Below are 22,506 nucleotides of genomic sequence, written 5' to 3' on the forward strand. Positions count from 1 at the left end.
GTTTGTAGACGATGTTCTAATAGTTGGTCTAACAAAATGGTGACGGGCTGTAGTTTAGCATCGTGTTATGTTATATAAAGGCGGTGCATTGTACTATCTCAAGTTTTCTAGGTACATATAACAAAATAAAAGATGCCTCAAAGAACATTTGAATGTCATTCTTTATTGAATTAATAAAAGGAGAGGCAGTCTTTCTCATGTTGTAACACTTTAAAAAATCATTGTTAGAAAGGACCACTCTATCCACCTTGGATTCATATTTGTTATATTTAACGTGCTGAAATGACATTACTTTGGTATTGTGATGTGCCCTGAGTAATTTGATTTGATGATTTATCTTTGTTTACAAAGTTACATGAGTGATGACATTTGGGGGAATTCCCTCTCAAATGGAGCAAAACAAGTTGAATCATATCTAATTTGGAATATTTGGAAAACCCCTGAGGTTGTAAAGTGAAAATGATGTAATGGAATTCCCCTAAGGAAGTGATGTAATGAGAAAGGTTAATGTTATAATTAAGGCTTGGGAATTCCCAAGATCACATTTGGCTATTGATACTTGGGATTTCCCATTGCTTGATATATAAGAAAATGTAAACATAATTATTGTCACAGTTTATAGTGTTGATCTGGGCTAGCTAGCTAATATGCTTACAGTCCAATTCCTTCAAAGAAAGGAAATTGCTAACCAGAATTAATTTAAGTAGTCAATGCACTACTACCTGCCAGTGTTGTCGGAGAAGATCTAGAATACGTCAAAGAACATACTTCTTCCAAGAAAGGAATATATATTCTTCTGCCAATTTGCTGAAGTCTGGTTAAAGGAGCAACACAACTGTCAAAATAAGTGGGGACAGCTGCATCGCAGTCCTGCTTCCTGAAGATATTGTGTGAAAGGTGGAAATAGCACCAAGTTTGGAGAAAGCAGCGCAAGGAGATAACGGTTTGGAGAAAGTACTGCCATTTTTGTGTGAGGATTTCATACGCAAGGATATTTATAAACTCAAGTGTACACTGGACTTCGCTGATTTTCGCAGGACAAGTGAATAAGGATTACATAACATTGCAAGAACTTTATGATCACCAAGAAGAAGAATGCTGGCTAAGTACTAAATAAATAAAGAGTGATTATATTTGATTATTGTGTATGTGCATTTGTTGTCATATATTATACCAATCATAACGTGCTTTCAATTAAAGACTTTGTTAGTTTAATCAAACAGTGTATTTGTGTTGTGCATTCGTGTGAGTTCGGGTAAAAGGTGATTTTGGCCTTGAGTCAAGTACGACTCGTAACAGTATCAAATCTAAAGCTTGTCCTAACCTCCCAAACGGTCCCTTTTCCGAGTTAATCTTGGGTACTGCTAGGCCACATTGCATGATTCAACATTTGGGGTGAAGGGGAGGGGCTTATTTACATTACCCTGTTAAAGCGTCCAAAACATATGACCAGCATTGTAAGTCTAAATAACCAGTCATAAATAATAATGCAAGTAAAATAAATATAATTTTAGTCTACATAAATGATTGGTTTGTCTCAAAGACGTTGCTGGTATGATGGTGACAATTGGATCTATTTTTCCTTTTTCGGATAGTAGTACAGGCTTACGTAAATGAATAATTATGCCCATGTGCCTATGGAAGAGAAAGTATAGCTTACACAACCCCAAGAATCTAATTTGATTACTTAATTTGATCACAATATTTCATATTTCACCGAAATGAAATCAAAAAGACATTAAATTAGACTAACAATTCTGTTATATTTTGGAATAAAGACGACTTTGTAGTGTTTTATCAGGCAGAGTAAAATTGAATGATTTGTCGGAACCATATGTACATCATCATCGCCACATACATCTTATACTGTGGTTAAAAATGAGCTTTTAGAGAAACATTTGCAACCTTGGCATCATCGTTTAAGTATAGTCCGTAAGCGCTTTCATGCACTTAACTCCCTGGTATTTCAACCTAAAAGCGGCAAACTCTAAGATATTAATATTTGTCAGTAGTAAATAGTGAAGCAATTCAAAGGGATAATTAGAGAGGACATGGAAGAAGAAAAATAAAGAAAACTTTTTTTTGAGAGCAGTATATTACCTGTTATTATGTTTATAGGTTAACATAAGGTTAACACTGTCATTCAAACATCCTCCTATGTTCTGTTCCTCTCCTTTAATGTGCCATGTATCATACAACATTGCCACTTAATGCCACTAACGCATATATTGCACAATACATTGTGGACTGTAAATCATTTTTTGGTCCTTAGGGCAAGGCCGCAAGAATATTGACAACACTTTCATGTACCATTTTAAAGTAAACATACCTTTTCTATGTACACATTGAGTGAAATAACTGTTGCTAAAATAATGGATAAATTCGAGCTGACACAATGCTGACATTGACGATACACTCGGGAGTGTAGCTGTGAGTCAATCCCGACAATGAGTCTGGCTATGAAGATATAAACTTCCCAAACAAAAGCAAAATACATTATTATATGAACTTGAGATTGAGATTTGTACATCAACGCTATAACTTCAACGCAAACGCCAGTTAATTGAATTCAAAATCAATACGAGAAAGGTTTATAACAAAAGTCTCCACATACATAAATGACAGCCAGTGAAAAAAAATTGACTGGCCATCCAGGATTAAAAGATTTGAACCTGGGACCTTCGGATCACCCGTCTGATGCTTAACCAAATTCAAAATCACTATATTAATGTAATTGATTTTCAATAAACTAGTGACTACAATCTGCTCTAAATATTTGTTGAACCAAAATGGAGATCTTCCAAAATATTTGAAACTTTTTATTTTTAATGCATCTTCAGAAACTATTTACCACAACAAAAATCGTTATTTCTCAAATTTTCACTACTCCCTAAAGTCAGTTTGACCATGAAAGTAATTCAATGGTAAAAAACAGTAAAATGTTACGCCCTGTATAGAAAAGAAAATGCCACCACCTTCCATACTGACACCTTACTCTTGTTTAGGCTAGCTTGATGATACGTCTAAATATAGAAATAATATTGAATTACAGCCTGGACCTTAATAACGAGCCGATTATTCTATTTACACCCACCTAAATCAAAGAAAGCGTAAGAAGAACTCGGTAATCAATAAATAAAAAAGCGCAGTGATTTATAATGCGCTACGCACAGGCAAAACGCCTAGACGTTGATCCACAAACCCCAACACACTTTACAAGTTGTCGCTATGACCACTACAGCGCCAAACCATTCCATAAACCATTACACAACAACACTTGGACTTTGCAAGCAAAATGCTGGATAATTTTCGTCTTTACTAAAGAGATCGCAAGGCAAAATGGTCATTCGATTATTCCAAGGCATTTGGCGGCTAAGTTAGTACTTTGGATCTAAAACTGGGGAACAAGTGTATTAAGAGTCTAAACGCATGATTGCACGTTTCATTACAAAGACAGCAACATATAGCGTAGTATAAACAGTAACTTGATTATTGTTTTTTGCCATTTCGGTTTTCGACGACATCATTCTGGTGAGGATTTGTTACTCGTCATAATATAGCAAATAATCAGCACAAGAGCACTTTACGAAAGTTGTATATTGAGTTAGCTTGAAATTCCCCTGGACAAGGAACTTACTGCTAATTGTTTCGTTGTAACCCGTACGAAACTCGGGGAGCTGATTCTGGTTGCGAAGGTTATTTTTGGAATGTCTAGGGTGTGCGCTCTTGAAACAGCAAAGTCCTTGATTTGTTGTTAAATGGTTTATGTAATGATATGGGGCCGTAGTGGGCAGCGACAACCTGTAAAATGTGCAGAGGATTGCGGATCAACGTCTAGGCGTGGTGCCTGTTTTTTGTTTGTTTTGTTTTTTTATTATATAGCAAATAATCAGCACAACATCACTATACGAAAGTTGTACATGGACATATTATCTTGTCAAGTATCTTCTTTATCTATGCTAGTAAAACACATAACCATATAAACTTTTCCGCTTTTAAACTTGATTCATTTGTCTCAGTGATTGGGGTGATAATAAATTGGTCGATTGTTTAAAACAGCGTTCTAATAAACCAGATTCCTCTACGCTTTCCCTTACTATAACGGATTCCCATTACAACTTTGTGTAGTAAGACAAGCAACGATATAGTCTTGCCTCCAGATGCCACGCGGGCACGACGAGGGGATAGAACTCTAGCAAACTTGCAATGAGGAGTCGAATCTATGTGCTCTTTTAATCATTAATACTCTTGTCTACATTTCATCGATGTTCGTATTGGTTAAAACATGATAGTTTATTGCAATACAAGTTTAAAGTATACTTTTATTCAATTAAAGTGAAGTTAATTCTATTAATAATCCCGTGTTGGCCGATGTAAACGAGATTTGCGCTAGCCGTAATAATATTTATGTAATAACCTTTGTAGTTATAAGCATCAAATTGGATAATTGATTTCCTTCTCAAATCAAATATCTATTATTTGTGCTTCTATATACATGCGTTTCTGAATTTCTTCTGGATCATTCCTTGCGTTATAAAATCAAATAAAGTTATCGTTTCAGGCGAGTTGAAGCGGTGCCTGAGCTAGCCGTATTTGTGCTCAAATATTGAGAAAAATAAAGTTCACTCATAGGGAAAGGTGTGGGGTCAATATTTGAGATCCCAATTCTCATTATTGTCCCCTACTTACAGGAGTTTCAATAGGAGGGGGATTGGCGAAACTCTATATAAGATCAATGTATTAATAAAAATCAACTGTATTATTTAAGCAAAAAACAAGAACAAAAAACAATAATAAAAAAAAAACCCGCCAAAACACACACAAAAAAACCCCAATACTTGGAAAATATTACCTGAAGGTACTGACTCGCCTTAAACAACTTCAAATCGATAAATAATCATAATTCATGAATATTTCAAAAGTAGCTAAGTGAAATACATTAAATTTTAATAACAACATCATACAAACATACAATTTTCAACGTAATTTTGTTTTTTGTACTTGTTATGAAAAAATAAAAAATATTACAATTTCCAATTGAATGCCAGAAATATTGTTTAGATCACACGGTTTTGCATGAGGAAACATTTTCTGGGTTTAATTTTACTCTCGATTTGTGATCGGCATTCCTACCTCTAGGTTATGCCAGTAATATCTAAGTCATATTTTGGCCATCTTAATTTAGTAGTTGAAAACCTTCTTTTATTTTGTTTTTTACATTCATTCTTTTAAAATCAAATTGTGGGACGAGCTTTTTGATGAGAATACACCAGAGAATACGCACGCATAGTTTCACTGTGTTCAATGTAAACCGAATTTCATTACGCTATTTTCACTTCTGACGATGTCACAAGTGAAATGTTTGTTTGGTGGATTTTGGAGAGAAAAAAATCAGGGAAAGAAAAGAGATAATTACGCAAATAAGCTGGAATAACGCGCAAAGAGCAGGTAATTTTACTAATACGCGAGGTTTTGAGACAAACTATTAAGAAATTAAGATGGCCTGAGCGCAAAGAATCGTCCCACAATTAGCCCAGGGTATTTGGTGGCTAATGTTACAGTTAGCGCATCAACATTTACCCTCTGTCACAGTTTTCAACACTACGCCCACGGGCCATTGTATATCATTTATCTTATCTTTACAAAATCTTAAAACTTATTTTATATCGAATTTACTTCAACACTACACTATTTTTTCGCTCACCTGGAACGTTTTCACCAGTCCGACTAGCGTCTTCAGCAGATGGTGATGATGTGATGATATCTTGTCTACAATCGGGATATTCGTCACTGCTGACGTCATGAAATGATATAATATAAAGATTTTATCCTTATTTTATATCATATTTTAAAATGACATGTTCTTTACTCCTTCAAATGAGTGGTGTAAGTCGATGGTTTGCTAGAGCACTTGTGTACTGTAACTTTATTTGGTCGATGGTTTAGTTTTAGACATGATTTAACACCATTAAAATATCGCATCGATATATATAATAAAACAGACGGATATTGGGTGACCAGGAACAAAAGGAAGAAGAAGACGTAGTGAAAATAGATGAAGAAGATGAAGAAAAAAAATAGAAGAAGACAAGAACGCAAAATAAAATTATCTTTTTATAAAAGCACCTCGCAAATATATAACAAGTGGTATACACAACTAGCATCAATAACAGAGAAAACAGCGCCTCCATTCGCCAATTTGAGTAAATACCACTCGCCACTTGGACTGGATCATTCGCCGTGCCAACCAACGACACTAGCTCGATATAATTGCAAACGTTTTGCTCACATTGGAGTAAACAATTTCTACTATCGTAGGCGTGTATAGCGTGTCATCTTCACTCTACGGGTTAACACAGGCAGGCGAGGTAGGAAATCTAATTGATTGAAGCCTTTGATGGGATACGGTCTGCCTGGAATGTCTCCGGATAAAAACTTTATACTCATGAACGTGATATAACTAATCATGTGAACTTTGTGAAAATTACAAAATCGGTTTTGTCGGTTCTGTTTCAAAATTACTTAATTCGTATTAATTTGCATGTTTATTTTGTTCTTTAACAGACAAAAAACATGTCAATCTGCGTTATGAAAATCAACTTCTAGTAGAAAAGAGTCACTGAACTTCGAAGGCAGCTGAGTTTACCGAAGAGGCGTCACGGAGTCATATTTGAAATAACAGTGATGACAGATTGGACGCATCGCGGGCAATAATATCGTGTAAATTGCTCGCAAGATAGATCGCTTTTGTTTAGTTCTCTCATCATTTTACTGGGTAAAACAATAAACAACTCAATGGCTCTTGGATGAGTTTGATAATGCTCAAACTTAGTTATCATCATTTAAGTAAGGGTTTAAGAACCCGCTAATCTAAATGGGGATTAAAGACAAATGGTTGTTGTTGCTATTGTGGGTTTTGTCATGGTTTGATGTCTTTATTGAAGGGATTCTGGACAATGACGATGGTAATGTACAACTTCCTGGTAATATTATGCTCGGTGGATTATTCCCTGTTCATGAAGGGGCTATAAATGGTTGCGGACAGGTGGACCAAAGCGGATACCAACGTCTTGAAGCTATGGTGTACGCACTAAAGAAAATAAACGAAGACGATGATTTATTACCAGGAATTAAACTTGGAGCTCTGATTCTAGATACTTGTGACAGAGATACATATGCCTTGGAACAGTCAATGGAGTTTGTTACTTCTACCATGAATACAATAGATTTAGATGCATTTACGTGTCCAAATAACTCCCAGCCAACTTATGAGCCACCAAGACCAACAGTAGCAGTAGTTGGAGCTGCTGGAAGCCCAGTGTCAGCAATGGTGGCCAATATACTTAGGTTGTTTAAGGTGAGTGATAAGACTATTTGTTCATTTGTCACGATGTTAACATTGTTAAATACATTGTTGTTTACATCCATTTCAAATAGCACTGTATGTTTTCAAACAACAAAACACAAAAAGAAAGAAATTCATTATAAAATAAATGCAATTATAACCATTGCCTTGGTTTCATGTTTATGGTATACATCGCGTTCAGTACTTATTGCTTTTAATCATCATTGTGTATTTTCTTACTTCGCCTTATTGACGTAATTCATCAATGCCATTCCTTTTTTAAATTATCTCTGTTATACGAAGACAGAAATAGTAAATGCTTCTAATACTGTGACTTGCGCACTTACATGTACAGCACAAAGCTGTTTACATCTATGTAGCAAAATAAGTGGATTCGTCTACTTCGTCTTATTATTATCATCATTTGTTTCTATTTGATAATAATGATTTTATCCTGTACCAAATAAAACGTTCATCAAGACAATGAACATAACAAAAGAACAACTTTACAAAGCGCTGTTCATGATCTGCTCAGTCGTCCAGAATATGCCTGTCTATCTAATCAACACTGCTAGCAGTGATATCAACTCTAAATTTAAAGTCAGTTTGGTCAATGTCTTTTTGGCATATTTGTAATTTTAACACATGTCCCTACTTACACCTAATTGGATTCAGTCAAATTAATTGTATTTTAGCACAGCAAAGCAAATTTGAATTAAAGTCATAATATGACTTTAACTCCCCCATAGAACGTCACAGTTAAGCGGCTAATCTAGCAAACACACACCGTTTTACAGAAATGGTGTAAATGTCGGGTTATATAAAGGATACAAAAAATGTTTTAATACCATTCATAAAACATTTTTGAAAGTAATTCTAACAGAATGTTATTTAAATACTGACCAAATATTTTGCCAAAAAGTTTGCCCAAAGTACATGTAGTTTACAATAACATTTTCAAAACATATTTATGATCTTTATATAACCCGACATTTAAATGTTAGCAAAATGTTTTGAATAAACATTTTAAGAACATCTACGTGTTTGCTGGGAAGATAGTAAATGAGATGTTTTTCATTTTTACCTCATTACTTTACTAATAAACTTTTCTAATATTTGGTAAAGAATAACTAAATTAAGATTTGACCGAAATCGTATATAAAGGCCTTACGGGTATTTGTAGAAATTGTTAAATTGTTGTACGATCTGTGTAAATATAAACATATGTTGACTTTCTTATTGCAAAGTAAATTTACCATTGCCTTGGATACCTTGAACAATTTTCCTACGTCAAAATCAAATAAGGAAAACTATGATGCTTACATATGAAATTCAAGAAAGATAACACTTGCGAGCTATGATGTTTGCTGATGAAATTCAAGAAAGATAACACTTGCGGCTGTATAAAGAAACTTTAAGATAGAGCTATTTTTAATATGGAAATATGTCATATTACTATTAGTTTTCTTTATTTCGTCCTTCCCCTGAACATTCACTCTTGGAGCGGTTCTCCTTCACCCCACCAGCTCTAAAGTGTCCGTCATATCCGTCATTTCGCGCTTGCAAACAATTACATGCCAGTCTCCTAAACGATGTACACTTGCCCCTCCAGTCCAAGAACCTTATAATGCCGCAATTTATTTCCCTTCCGATTCCAGAAAAAGACAATACAATACAAATATGCTGGGATGTAAAAAACATATATAGCTCAATCTATAATCCTAATAAGTAACTGAAGTTAATAAGTAATAAAAGTCAAATGTTAATATTTGGCGATTTTAGGAAATACGGTCCAAAACACGTGTTTCCAGGGTGTTTTTTGTCTGCCATCTGTCTAGTATGTATACTCTAATGTTTAGCAAACATATTTTTTTAAATATTATAGCATATAAGCCATTGTTACAAATTAACATATGCTCAAGTGTAATATCGTAGCCTATACTCAAATTCGAAATGCGTAAAGTTCTGTAAAGTCTTCGAATTTCGTTACTGCAATTTTTGTTTTTCTGGAACCAGTAGTCCTTTGTCGTGTTTATACTATGAGGTTAAAAACAATTACTGCATCAACGGTTGCACTAAGTAAGTGATGACAAATGTAAAAATACATCCTAATTGGTATTTGACTGCAACTTTTTTTATATAACAGTTTGATATATAAAGACTTAGTTCTATGGTTACATAAAAACATTTCAGAAAATGAAAGTCGTCAATCTATTGATAAGCGACCTATATACTTCAATATATAAGGACAAAAATAGATATTTTCAACTTTCGCCGATTAACCTTTTCATGATCTTCAATAAAATTTCAACAAAAGAGGGGAAGATGAAAGTCATTTCATTTAATAATGCACACAGAAGCGCCACTATGTTGCTTAGTTACCGATCATAACTTCACGTTTAAAATCTGACAGCCATACACAAAGTTTGCTCATCCAAAAGCTGCATTCTTCCAAATACGCGGACCTTTTTCTTATTTTACTAAATGCAGTGTTTTTTTGCGGTCGTACACAAATATATTACAATCAATAATCGTTGCAAGTTTCATACACACTGTAAAAAGAGTATTTCTTCTAAACACTAAAATGGCATCACATGTTTCTAAACAATTCCGAAATGCAAGTCATCCAATTCCTAAACCTTGGCTTTACCGTGTACATTCAGCAATATTCAGCAGTGATGCTATGGTCTTCGGTCTTAGAGTTTTTGTAAGGGATATTTAATATAATAAAATGAGCCACTCGACTCCTAACATGCACTTATGTGATATTGGCTTTCAACATTAGGCAAAAACAAAAAGGTTTTGTCTACCAAACATTTTGCAAAAAGGTTAGGTGCTATATGTTTTTTTTTATTATTTTATGCAGTTATTCGTAGGATTTTGATAATTATTGTGTGTGTGTAACTTTTTTTCCTTTTTTTTTTGCCGCTACCTGGTAACTTCAAATAACAATTTAAAAAAGCCTATTAAACAGACCCATTTTATAGGTTTGCGCGCTAAGATTACTATCACATAATTTTGTTGGTTTTTAGTAGCCATAAATATTGTTAGCAAAATCAAGTATTTTTTTGTAATTATTATGATAATGGCGATATAACAATTAGCAACATATAATCGATAACCATGTAGAATGTGGTTTTAATTCCAGCTACATATTCGCAGATTTTTCATCAATTCACGTCAACGATATATACCATACATATTCTGGCGCACTTCCATTTATATTCCATTGTATATACATGCGTTTGATCGATATGTTAATAAAATACATCGATGCAAATCAAGTAAAGGATTTGATAGATGTTAAATTATGAAGTTATAATTTGCAAACAAATAAAAATATTTTCTTCTTGATCTTTAAAACAAACGTTAATAGTTTTAAATGAAGTTCAAAATTGAAGTTAAAAAGTCATAGAATCACAACTATTAAAGTGGTACTACATCCCTTGATAAATTTGTGATTATCTTTGCATTTTTCTCAGAAAATAATAACACACTGGTAACAAAAGTTATATATATTACAGGGGCAAGGAATCCAGTTACTACACTAGAATTTCAGTGACTCAAGACAAGCGGTACGTTATTTATGATAAGAATAGAGGTACCGCTAGAATATACCTCATTTCCTAACATATATAATGAACCACTTGTCTTGAATCACTGAAATTTCAGTGAAGTAATTCCTTGCTACTATATTAATACATAACTTTTGTTAACAGTGTGTAGTTATCTTTTGAGAAAAAAATGCAGAATTAGTCACAAAATTGATCAGGGGGTGTAGTGCCTTAAAGTAACCAATATAATTACAATAATTTCAATAAGACGTATTTTTAAAATAATTACATTTATTGCAAAGCATGCCTAGACAATGAGATTTATCATACTGCTGATATACCACATATAACGATATCGTATTTTGTTGGTCTTTGAAATTTATTTACATCTGTTAAATTTGTACAAAGTAAATCATATTGATACCATCAAACATATGCTGTATCCATTTATTTTAATTCTTTTTTCAATTAAAAAGCTCTCTGACGTTAACTTATTATCTGTGGCCATATAATAAATGGAACTGAAATAGAGATAGCAATAAGGACAGAGAATGAGAGGGGGAGAGAGAGAGAAGAAATAGAGAGAGAGAGGGACAGAGAGGGAGAGAGAAAGGAAGAGAACGAGAGAGAGAGAGAGAGAGAGAGGAGAAAGGAAGAGAGAGAGAGAGAGAGGCGAGGAAGAGAGAGAGAGAGAGAGAGAGACACACAGACACCCCGACAGACAGATTATAAAGAAAGGAATGAAAGGATACACACACATACGTACACCCCCACAGACACCCAGACAGAAAGGGGAGAGAGTGCGAGAGGGGCATATAAATTAGAGCTAATGGTTTTGAACCGAGTCTTCCCCGTATAAATAAACATAGATACTAAGTAATTTAAACTGGCCGATATAAAAGAACGGAAATTAAGCATAAATAATGTAAAGGCCAATAGACTAACCTAATAATACGACTATATCGACATATTATTTAATTATAGGCCAACAGATGAATTTGACACTTTATTAATCACACATGAATGGCATTTTGCTATAATAAACTGATCGAAACCTATATCACATACATGACCAAAAACATTTGCATGTTATTGCTGCTTATATTTTAAATGACATAGAACGTTATATAAGAAGGCCGGTCATAACCAGTTGCACGGTATTGTATCTTAAAATGATTAAATGTTAATATTTTCAATAAACGGTGGTTTCAATGTGCATGAAAGATAGGGTCTGAGTTATATAAATGATGTAAGGACACGGTGATTGAATAATTGGTTTGCACATGGTCATAATAGACATCTGCAGAAAAGTACAGTTTGAACTTTGAAAGGAAATAGTGTATTGCACTTCACAAATAAAGGTGAATTTCACATTTATTCTCAACAAATAAATTTCAATACACATGGCAAGTACATAGAGTATGGTGGCATCGTGTGTGGTATATGTGTGTGCAATGTTATTTGCATATTTATGAATATTAAATGAGCTGAAATTCCTTGAAACCACTCTGCAGTCTACACACATTAACCCATTAACCTCTAACTTGGTAGGATGATAGAGTATGATCACCTCTAATGCTGTATAGTATACCTTTGTCAGATCATTTGCATATTTTTGAATATCAATTACCCTATTTACATGTTTTACCTAATAAGATGACATTACGCTACTCTGAAGCTTACACGCAATCACCAATGGTAAGGTGATAGAGTATGATCACTTCTTGTTTTGTATTTATTTGTGTGAGGTTATTTACACATTAATTTTATGAGCATTATGGACGTCATTTATTATTATTTAAATATTCTCTTAAGCTTTGTTATTTAGAAACATCAAATCCTTATTGTTAAGAACGAAATGAGTCTTATTATGTGATGCAATCAAGCAAAATTAGTCGGAACTCGGAAATATTACATTTTCAGTTTCTTATAGATAGTAAAACACATTTAAAAAGCTGTATTGTGCAGAAAACCCCATCAAAATTGAACAACCAGTTTCATAGATATGAGTAATTCAGAGTTTCCAAAACAACAGGAAACAAAAGGAAATATTTTCTTTGTTTTGCTATATCTCAAAATCAATATTTCCGATTTCCGACTGATTTTGCTTGGTCGCATCACATATATAAAGGGTAAAAACGGTTATTGGTCTCAACAAACAACAAAGATTAATTGATTTTTTTCAGTCAGTAATTATTATTGTTGGAAGCAATTACTATGATTGCAAGTATTTCTTGTTTGTGTTACAAACATCACACACTTGAATGTCTCAAAGCTTCGAAATCAAATAATGGTTAACAACTACTGTGAGCAAACATCGATAATATCAGAGTCGTGGTGATAGTGAGTTTATGTACTCGACAGTGTTGTCACAACAACCAGTATTTTCCCCAATGCAAACATTGTCGTTTATGATCTGAATTAAATGCATTTAAACATCAACAAACTCAACCTGAATAATTGCATAAATGTAAATATAATTATATTTAAATAATAAAAGATACATTTGTTTTATTTTTAGCAAAACTGTTCATATAATTTACAATTCCACCTAAAATTACATTTTAAATAATCTAAAATATCTATCTTGAAACTAATGATTCTCCCGTCTAAGCGAAATAGAATTTTACATTAAATCGAAATGATGCCGAGGGAACGTATTTTGATTTCAGTGTGTTATTTATCCATGTGATGGGAGCTAGAGACACCACGTCGTCTTGTGGGTGCCAAAACGTTGTGTCTGCACACAATACTCAGGGTTGCCGTAAGTAAACTACTGATAACTCTGTTAACAGTTATGCAGGATATAATGTTTTCTATAGGACTGAATATTAATCAATGTTTTTTTATCCGGGAAAAATTCTTACTGATTTTTCCACAAGTTTGCTCTTCAAACACAAATAAACCAGTAGGAAGCGATTACTTATATTTCAAATTAATAAAACTCCTCAAATAAAGTTTGAAATAGCTTCCAAGCTTCCATATCTCAGATTATTTGTGACATGCTCATACCATGTTGCAAATCAGTGGATAGCTATTTTATTCAACTTTACAATGACACCACATTTGGAACAAGTCTTGTGAATGTACTGGGGTCTAAAACAGAATGTACCAAATTGACCATTATTCTGTGCTCAAACAACACTAACCTCTATAGCGGGTGGAAAAACCATACGCAGCTACAACAGCCTAAAACCTCCTCCTCGTGCTGCTCACTAGCCTGGTCACACGTTGCTGTGGGATGGCATTCCATTCTTCAACCAGGATTCGTCGCAGGTCATTCAATGTAGATGCATTGGATACTCTGGCACGCACATTACGACCAAGCTGGTCCTATTTAAGTGTTCAATCAGGTTGAGGTCTGGGCAGATGGCAGGCTATTCCATTCTCTCTACTCCCATATTTTGTTGGTAGTCGTTGAGTACCCTGGCTCTGTGGGGGCGAGAGTTGTCATCTTGGAGAATTGCATTAGATCCCAGATATTATGAAATTGCAGCTTGCTGCACAGAATAATGGTCAATTTGGAACATTTTGTTTGAGACCTCACTGCATTCAGGTGTTAAAAAAGTGATTGCTTCAAATGTGGTGTCATTGTAAAGGGGAATAAAGTAGCTATCTATTGGTATGCAACACGATATAAACACGTCACAAATAATCTGACATATAAATGCTTTAAAAAACTTTCCAAACTTTTGTTGAGGAGTTATTTATTGATTTCATTTAACCGCTGAAATAACTTACTTACCGGTTTGCCTGACACTGAGATTTCTAAGTTAAACGCCTACAGAATGTTTCTGCTAGATTTGCGAACATATCACACCCATTATGTATGAATTATACAGGCTGCCTATTCGTGTTCACATGAATTATACTATTCGTGTTTACATCTCCTTAAACGATAACAAGCAATACGGTACGCCGTTGGATTGATGTAAGCCGTCAAGATTTCGTCAAGTGTAGGTCAGAGTCACACCTAATTTCATTAGCCCTGACGAGGTCATTTCCACATCTGACCAAAGCTTGACAACCTATTTTAATCCGATAGCATACGGGAATCCAGATCGTCGTGGAAGTCTCTATCTATCCCTATATCTCATTCTTTTTAACGACCTGGTTCCAAACAACTGCCCAATCTCCATAAATGTTTATCTCATATCGTCTACTTGCAGTTTTGTTTTGCACTGTGAAAAGAGGTATCGCTAGAATGTACCTCATTTCCTAACATATACAATGTATTTTTTCTACATGATCTGGCGCTGTTATTGCATCAAACAGAATAAAAAACACAATGTGCTTGAGAAATGCTATTGTTTTGAAGTTGATCACTCACGAAATTGCATTCTGAATACGAGGAATGTCCTTCTTATATTTTTTGAAATTTGCGATATGATACAAATTTCATGGCAAGTTTTTAAACGTGAACGTTGTAGTGTAGGGCGATATATTCAAAAATTGTATTCATCTATTGCTATTACGTCACTTCTACAGCGACTATTTGAATACACAGACGTCTCTAATGCTACTCTATCACACCACAAGACATATGTGATGTGCTCCAAATGTCAAACGCGGTTTAGGGCCAGCTCTTTTCGAATCTAGGAGTTGCCACGAGCGTAGTTATCGACCCTTATAAGACATAGAGTATACCACAAATATGAGAAAACAACTCTCGGCGACTAGTATTGAATGACGGTAATGTAAACAATATTTACGGTTTATTCACATTGAAAAATAGATAGGAAAGAGTAAATGCTTTTGCAAGAACAGGGTGTTACTTCATGCACTTGAGCGTTGGAAAAATCTGGCCCCGTAGGTTTGTAGCAAGGATTCTTGTCTGAACGTTCTATTTATGTCAAACAGATGCAGTGTTTGGATAACTTTTTGATCATTTTCTGAATTATTAGTTAAAACTTTCAAACCGTTTCATGTTATAGACGCCAATTTTCATTAATGATTATTTCTCCTCATCTTGTTCTCACAAGCAAAATGTTATTTCCGTTAAGGCGACGCGATCTGTTTGTTGGTCGAAGCAACAAAAAAAAAATCGATTTTCATTGTCTAAATCAAAATTTTATTGAAAAATAACACTTTGTTGTTTTGAAAAAGTTCATTCTACAAATCATATACTTTGAAAACTTGCTTGATTTATTGTTGTTAATGAGTAATGCACGTTTTACAAAAGTGTTGTTGTTTCAGTCCACTTTACAACATAACTCAATAAACCACAGGATCTACAAAGTATATCTGTGATATTTCTTCTACACACTCGCTATGAAATGATCAATGTAATTTTTTCAAAGCTCACTACCATTCGCAAGATGCTGTGAACTACCAAATCGCAACAGTTTAAAATAGTTGCTAACCTTAATATAAACTTAGTCCAAAATCAACTCGATCGATGAACATCAAACCAATCTATAACTTTGACTTGACTCTTTCCATTTTGATTTATTGATTTATTTATTTATTTTGTATTTATTTATTTATGTATTTATTTATTTATTTATTTATTTATTTAATTATTTTGTATTTATTTAATTATTTTGTATTTATTTATTTATTTTGTATTTATTTATTTATTTTGTATTTATTTATTTATTTATTTATTTTGTATTTATTTATTTATTTATTTATTTATTTATTTATTTATTTATTTATTTATTTATTTATTTATTTATTTATTTATTTAATTATTTATTTATTTATTTATTTATTACTTGCATAAAATCACCACAACAATTATAAATAATGGGACGCGAATTTAATGGAAAGAAACTCAAAATTTCAGTGAACAGACTATAATTGTCAACTTTAACTTGGCTGGTCTAAAAATATGACTCATCAATTTCAGGTAAAACGAAACGATTTTTTAGGCTTTTATCGCCATCATATACCAACATTGTGACCTTGTATAAGTATTCAATATAATTATGAAATACTGATTATTAATTTTCATACATTAAATAAAATTAGTACTTTGATCTGTATACAATGGTTGCATGCATTAATTGGTCATAAAAATAAAACATAAATAGATAATGATTAATCAATAAATATTACATAAACAATTGATTTGAATTTGGCTGTAACTATAAATTGCCGCCATGAATGACGGCAACAAAAATACTAAATTACGATAGAGGTAACATGGTATAGCCAACCATTACCAAAAGTAGGAGTACAATATTGATGTTGTTTTTATAATGATGGTGAGGAATGGTCTATAGGAGACACAAATGAGAACCATTATCGCAAATTGGCGTCTAAATATTTCATTGTATATGAAAAGCCATTAAACATATTTTAAACAGGTACTTGGTTTCTAACATAAAATTAAGACAAAATCTATAGTTGATATTACACAAAAGCATAATTTATTTGTCCCAAACAATCAGATATTTGAAATTGAACTTGTTGTCTAAAAAAAGACACTTGCCTGATTCAAACCTGATTAACCACGCACATACGTACAGAGCTAGAAATAAACATAGAGATGGGGTGAGAGTGAAAGAGAGAGAGAGAGAGAGAGAGTGAGAGCGAGAGGGGTGGGAGGGCGAGAGAGGGGGAGAGAGGGGAGACAAAGAAAGGGTGAAGAGGGAGGGAGAGAGCGAGGGGAGTGAGAAAATATGGAGATGGAGAAAAAGAGGAATAGAGAGGACGAGACGTTACTTGATTATGAAGGAATGATATGTTTCTTGCTTTCTCTCTGAAAAGTTCAAGGATATACCGAAAGAATACCGTTAATACGATAAATCATCGGACATGACCTAGGGAAATTGCTTCAAAATGTCTATAATGCCTTTGTGACAACACGTTAATTGCTATTTACAAAACCTTTCCCATTAGCTTAATCAAAATAGCAATAAACACTTAAAGAGTGCAAGTGAAAACAAATACCGAAACGGACCTCATCTAAGTGTACCAGACTCTTAAATTGGCTATTTGGACTCAGATTGGATCGACTAAAGCATCTTCTATAAGCAGGTGATAGCCCTGCACACTGGTTGACGATAGATACTATAGTCGCAGATGGTTTCACACCTAAATCGATGTTGAAATCACAAGTGGTCAAAAATACCTGAAGCACTGGCATTAGACTCGTCCCTATGGCCGATGTGGGTATGATTAAAGCAACTAAAGTAGTGTAATGGTCCCGACCCCATTATTGATTCATTGGGCAATGTACTTGGTGCAGTTTATTAGGTAGTCTTGAATACCAAAATACCAAGTAGGCAAGTCGATTGCAGATCATTGCACTAAATCATTACTCTTAAAGCAAACGTACTTATTGACAATAACATCATCGAATTCAAAACTCAAACAAAACACATTGTTGATTCAAATAATGGAGAAACCATTCTCCTTCGTCATTTGGTGTGATTTGACTGCTTCCGGTGACTGACTATGTCCTTTTTGTTCTTTTGGATGTGGTGTTTCTAGAAGCAAATCATGTGCATTGGAAATTTCACGGTCACTGTTTCTTCATTATGATGAAAGGACACGGTCTATGTTTTGATGTATCATGCTGTTCACAATCATGATTTGAAAAAGAAATTGAAATTCTTAATGTACTGAATAAGAAGTACTTTTTCGATTGGTTGATTGCCTATTAAGTTGGTTTTGTTTTGAGGTAGTATAAGTAGTTTTCAGACAAAATACACAGCGACGTCAATGAAATTGATTGCTGATCTTGCTTGAAACAAAAGATTTTCTGATAAACTGAGAAGTCTGATAAACTGCGACGCAGCTTTGTCAGATATCTAACCAATAGAGCATAACCAATAATGTATAACACTACAAGACTTTCTATCTGAGTGTTTCGATAATTTTTTAGTCAATTAATTTTGTATTATTATCTAAATATAACTTCAATGAAATAGTTGTAACTTTCATATTCATTATCTAGAGCATGTGGTAATTTGCAACAACACTAGACTTCCTTCATTTATAAGGTATAAACCTACGTAACAAGCGAGTGCAGACTCTTCCATGTAATTGTGATTTAATAAACATCGGTTTGAATTATTTGATGTAATTTTAATAATAAATAAATAAATAAATGCTCATGAGAACAATAGAGTTCAATATCAATTCACTAGGAGCGTGCATTTACTGCCTAAAGGTCTTGCTTGCTCTTTTGTGTAACTGTTTACCAGTGTGTGTACATTAATATTATATTGCAATATTAATAATACACTTGATTTCAACTTCGTCTACTATATACTAAATTGCGTCTATTCAATGAAACCTCTTTTCATCGTCAAATAATGAATTTTAATATTCCCTTCCATTTCATGTTAACTTTATAATGATTTTAGACACAAATTGCCCCGAAGAAATAGGGTCCATTTAATTTAATAATAAATCCACCCCTTTAGTGCTAATAATTCTGATGTTGTTCTTGTGATATATAAATCACTTGAGCTATTAAGGCATGTTTTCCCCGTAATGCTTAATACCGTAGTAAGTCCGTGTAGTGTCTGGCTAAGCCTGAAATTAAAACTGACAAAAATCTGGGCGAGATCAATTACCTCTTTTCAAATATGACCCCACGCGTGTCTGATAAGATCTGGCACTTGAGTATGAATGCTTCCAGGCGTGGTCAAAATACAATCACGCCTTTCTATTACTCTAACCAGAGGACTATAGGCTATTACGCAATTCAATATGCTTTAAAATGTCAATACACGTAATATGATACCTTTTAACCAATTCGCTTGAAGAAACATGCGTTTGGTTTTCATTTGTAGCAGGTGGCGTTAAAGAACATTTTGATTAGGAACAACATTTGACAATTTGAATACGAGTGAGTATTTACGACAGTATTGCGTATAATGCCATAAATGTGAGAATGTATTGCATGTCTATTTAATCGGGTTTGCAGAATTACCAATTTAAAATCGAGTTGTGTACATTCATCATATTTTGTAAATGATGTGAAATTTCGGTAGTTAACTAAATATAATTTATTTTTATATATTTTTCAAAGTAAATAAATACATAATATTGTTGGCAAACTGAAAACAATAAGTACAAAACTATACGTCACTATGGAAAACACGCAAAACGCAATACCCTAACCTAATGTTAACCTTACGCCACCTCGATCGCCGTGTAATCCCTATGGCGTTACTTTTCGTCGGCTTCATTCCATAGTGGCGTATAGGTCACGATACGTCACTATGACATGTAGCGAGGTGTACAATGTTTTTCATTTTTGCCGATATTTCTTAATTATAAAATGTGTATACAAAGTGGCGTATGGTCGATACGCCACTATGGAATACAAAAAATGTCACTCTGTAACTATACGCCACATTTAATTAATTAATTACTAATTAATTAGCTAAATATGACTGATGAGACTTGAAAAAATGAAAGAGAACATCATTAAAAACATATGTGCCAATTTTCAAAAAAATGACCAAAAATCATCACTATACTATGGAATACATCCGACGACTTAACAGATTGTCCCTGTCCACTGTGACCCAAGACATACATACTTTGTAAACCATTCTACAACATTCAGTGACGCAGCTCAATATAGGCGCAGTCTCCCAGTCTACCTAGATACAACCATCACAACCAGGATCAGCTCCCCCAAGTAACGAACAGGTAAACCCAGACAATTAAGCAGCTAGTACCTTGTCCAGGGAATTTCAAGCTAGCGCAACTATTTTCACGAGAACAACCTTACCGGGGATCGAACTCGGGACCTCGCTAAGTTGAAAATATAAGCTGATCTATGCACATGTGACAATTTATTCACTATTAATTGCACACGTATACCGGGTAGCTACAATTGCACACAGTTTGAAGGAAAATAATCTAAAAAATGTATTGAATAAACTAAAGTGAAAACTAAGTGAAGTCTATGAAAGGAAAAAAAACAAAGAACCAAATAATACTAGAATCACTTTTATAATTTCGGCATTGAACCAATATTTCAGGCATTAAACACACATTTCAACACTGTTGCCTCAGTTTAAATGATATCATCCATTAATAATAATTAATAATTCTGTTGATATTTTTCAGCAATTTCTAATTGTTTTACATTCTGGTGTCGTACCCCATACAGCCGTATATCCTAACATGTAATAATTATGTGACCTGCTACCACGAAATGAGCGTAAAGTCGCAAGTTGGTAATTTCAAGATGCTCTGGCTAACTGCATTGTTGTTCTCAGTTTCACACGCACTTGTTCATGCCAGTAGTATGTCTGTGTGTCCTATGTGAATGTGGGCACAATGTGCTATTCACGCAGGACCTACAACTGGCTTGAACAGGTGCGCGGAAAACAAAGAACATCAACTTAGTCAGCCAGGATGTCTCGAAACTACCAACTGGCAAATGCACGCTCATTTCGTGGTAACAGGTCACATTATATTCAAGCTGCTGTCCACATTTTTAAATGACTGTAAGCACGTTGACCACTTTATCTCTACTCCAATCTTCTTTCATCAGCTCTATGACATCCACAGCTCTGTTGACTGTTTGATGCATTTCATTGGCAGCTGATTTTCTCCTCCTTGTATGGCTTCATTCCATTGCTCGGCGCAGTACACCAGAGTAGATCTAATTTATGGACATGGCATAATACACTTTATTTGTCCAAGCAAGATCTTGAAATATGCTCCTCTCTGAAATTGATACTTCTCATTTGTATCACTATGCCTCATGTTTTAATTAAGATAAAATTTGTTTTTAGCAAATTGTTAAAACCAAGTTACAAGGAATTAAGTTATCATTGCAATCTATCAAAATATCAAAACTCGGTGATCTCATTTCGGCTAAATAACCCAGAATAATAGCTCAATCCAGGGCAATAAAACGATTTATCATATTAAGTGGAGTACATAATTACTAATTCTCACACCAAAATAAACACTGCAGCTCATTGGGTAAAAAATCAGTCTCACATCGCTGGCGATTACACTATAAATTCAGATTGAAACCTCTCTGGGAGTGATATCAAATATCAGGATTGTGATTTACAATGTTCTCAATAAAAGCTTGCAAGTAGTATTAAGGCAGAGTCTTTAATATATTTTGTTCGATGAAACTTATAACACGCCTTGAGCTGATATTGTGGTCGAGTGAAGTGCCTTAAAGGAAGCACACTTTTCTTGCGTGTACAAACTGATGAAGAATACTAAATAACCAAGTTTGCTTCTTTCGAATTCGGGTATTGTGAACGATGCATTTATTGATGCTCATCTCACAACTTTCTACGGTAGTGTTTTAATATTGAACAAGTTTTTTTAAAAAATAGTTTCCAAAGCCATGGAAATCAATAGAAAGCTTGTTTGTAAGGGAGTATCTTGTACAGTGTCCGTTAGTTACTTTTACTATGAAATGAAAAGAAATCTTTAATTAGAATGTTAACATGTTACTTTCCATCATCTTGCGCCATCAAAACATACCAAGAAATGCATAGAGAAAACAGTTGAAAACCTACTACCAGACAAATGATATTTTCATTGGTTAAACAAAACAAAATAATCATGTAATGCCCAAAGAAATTCGAAATGAAATAATACAAAGTGTATCATCAAAACATGTAAAGCCCAAATAAGCGAGATGTGGAAAGGATTGAATAA

General features: G+C 33.9%; 1 protein-coding gene across 1 annotated transcript in view; it reads left to right on the forward strand.

The window, feature by feature from the left end:
- Positions 1-6,254: 6,254 nt before the first annotated feature.
- The window catches only part of LOC140159274 (metabotropic glutamate receptor 8-like), a 182,525-nt gene continuing 166,273 nt past the window's right edge, over positions 6,255-22,506 (forward strand). The window contains exon 1 of the mRNA XM_072182687.1: positions 6,255-7,357. Coding sequence (XP_072038788.1) covers positions 6,875-7,357 — 483 coding nt within the window. The 5' untranslated portion in view covers positions 6,255-6,874. The remainder of the gene's footprint in view (positions 7,358-22,506) is intronic.

This window comes from Amphiura filiformis, chromosome 8, assembly GCF_039555335.1.
Source record: "Amphiura filiformis chromosome 8, Afil_fr2py, whole genome shotgun sequence".
Taxonomy (NCBI): Eukaryota; Metazoa; Echinodermata; class Ophiuroidea; order Amphilepidida; family Amphiuridae; genus Amphiura; species Amphiura filiformis.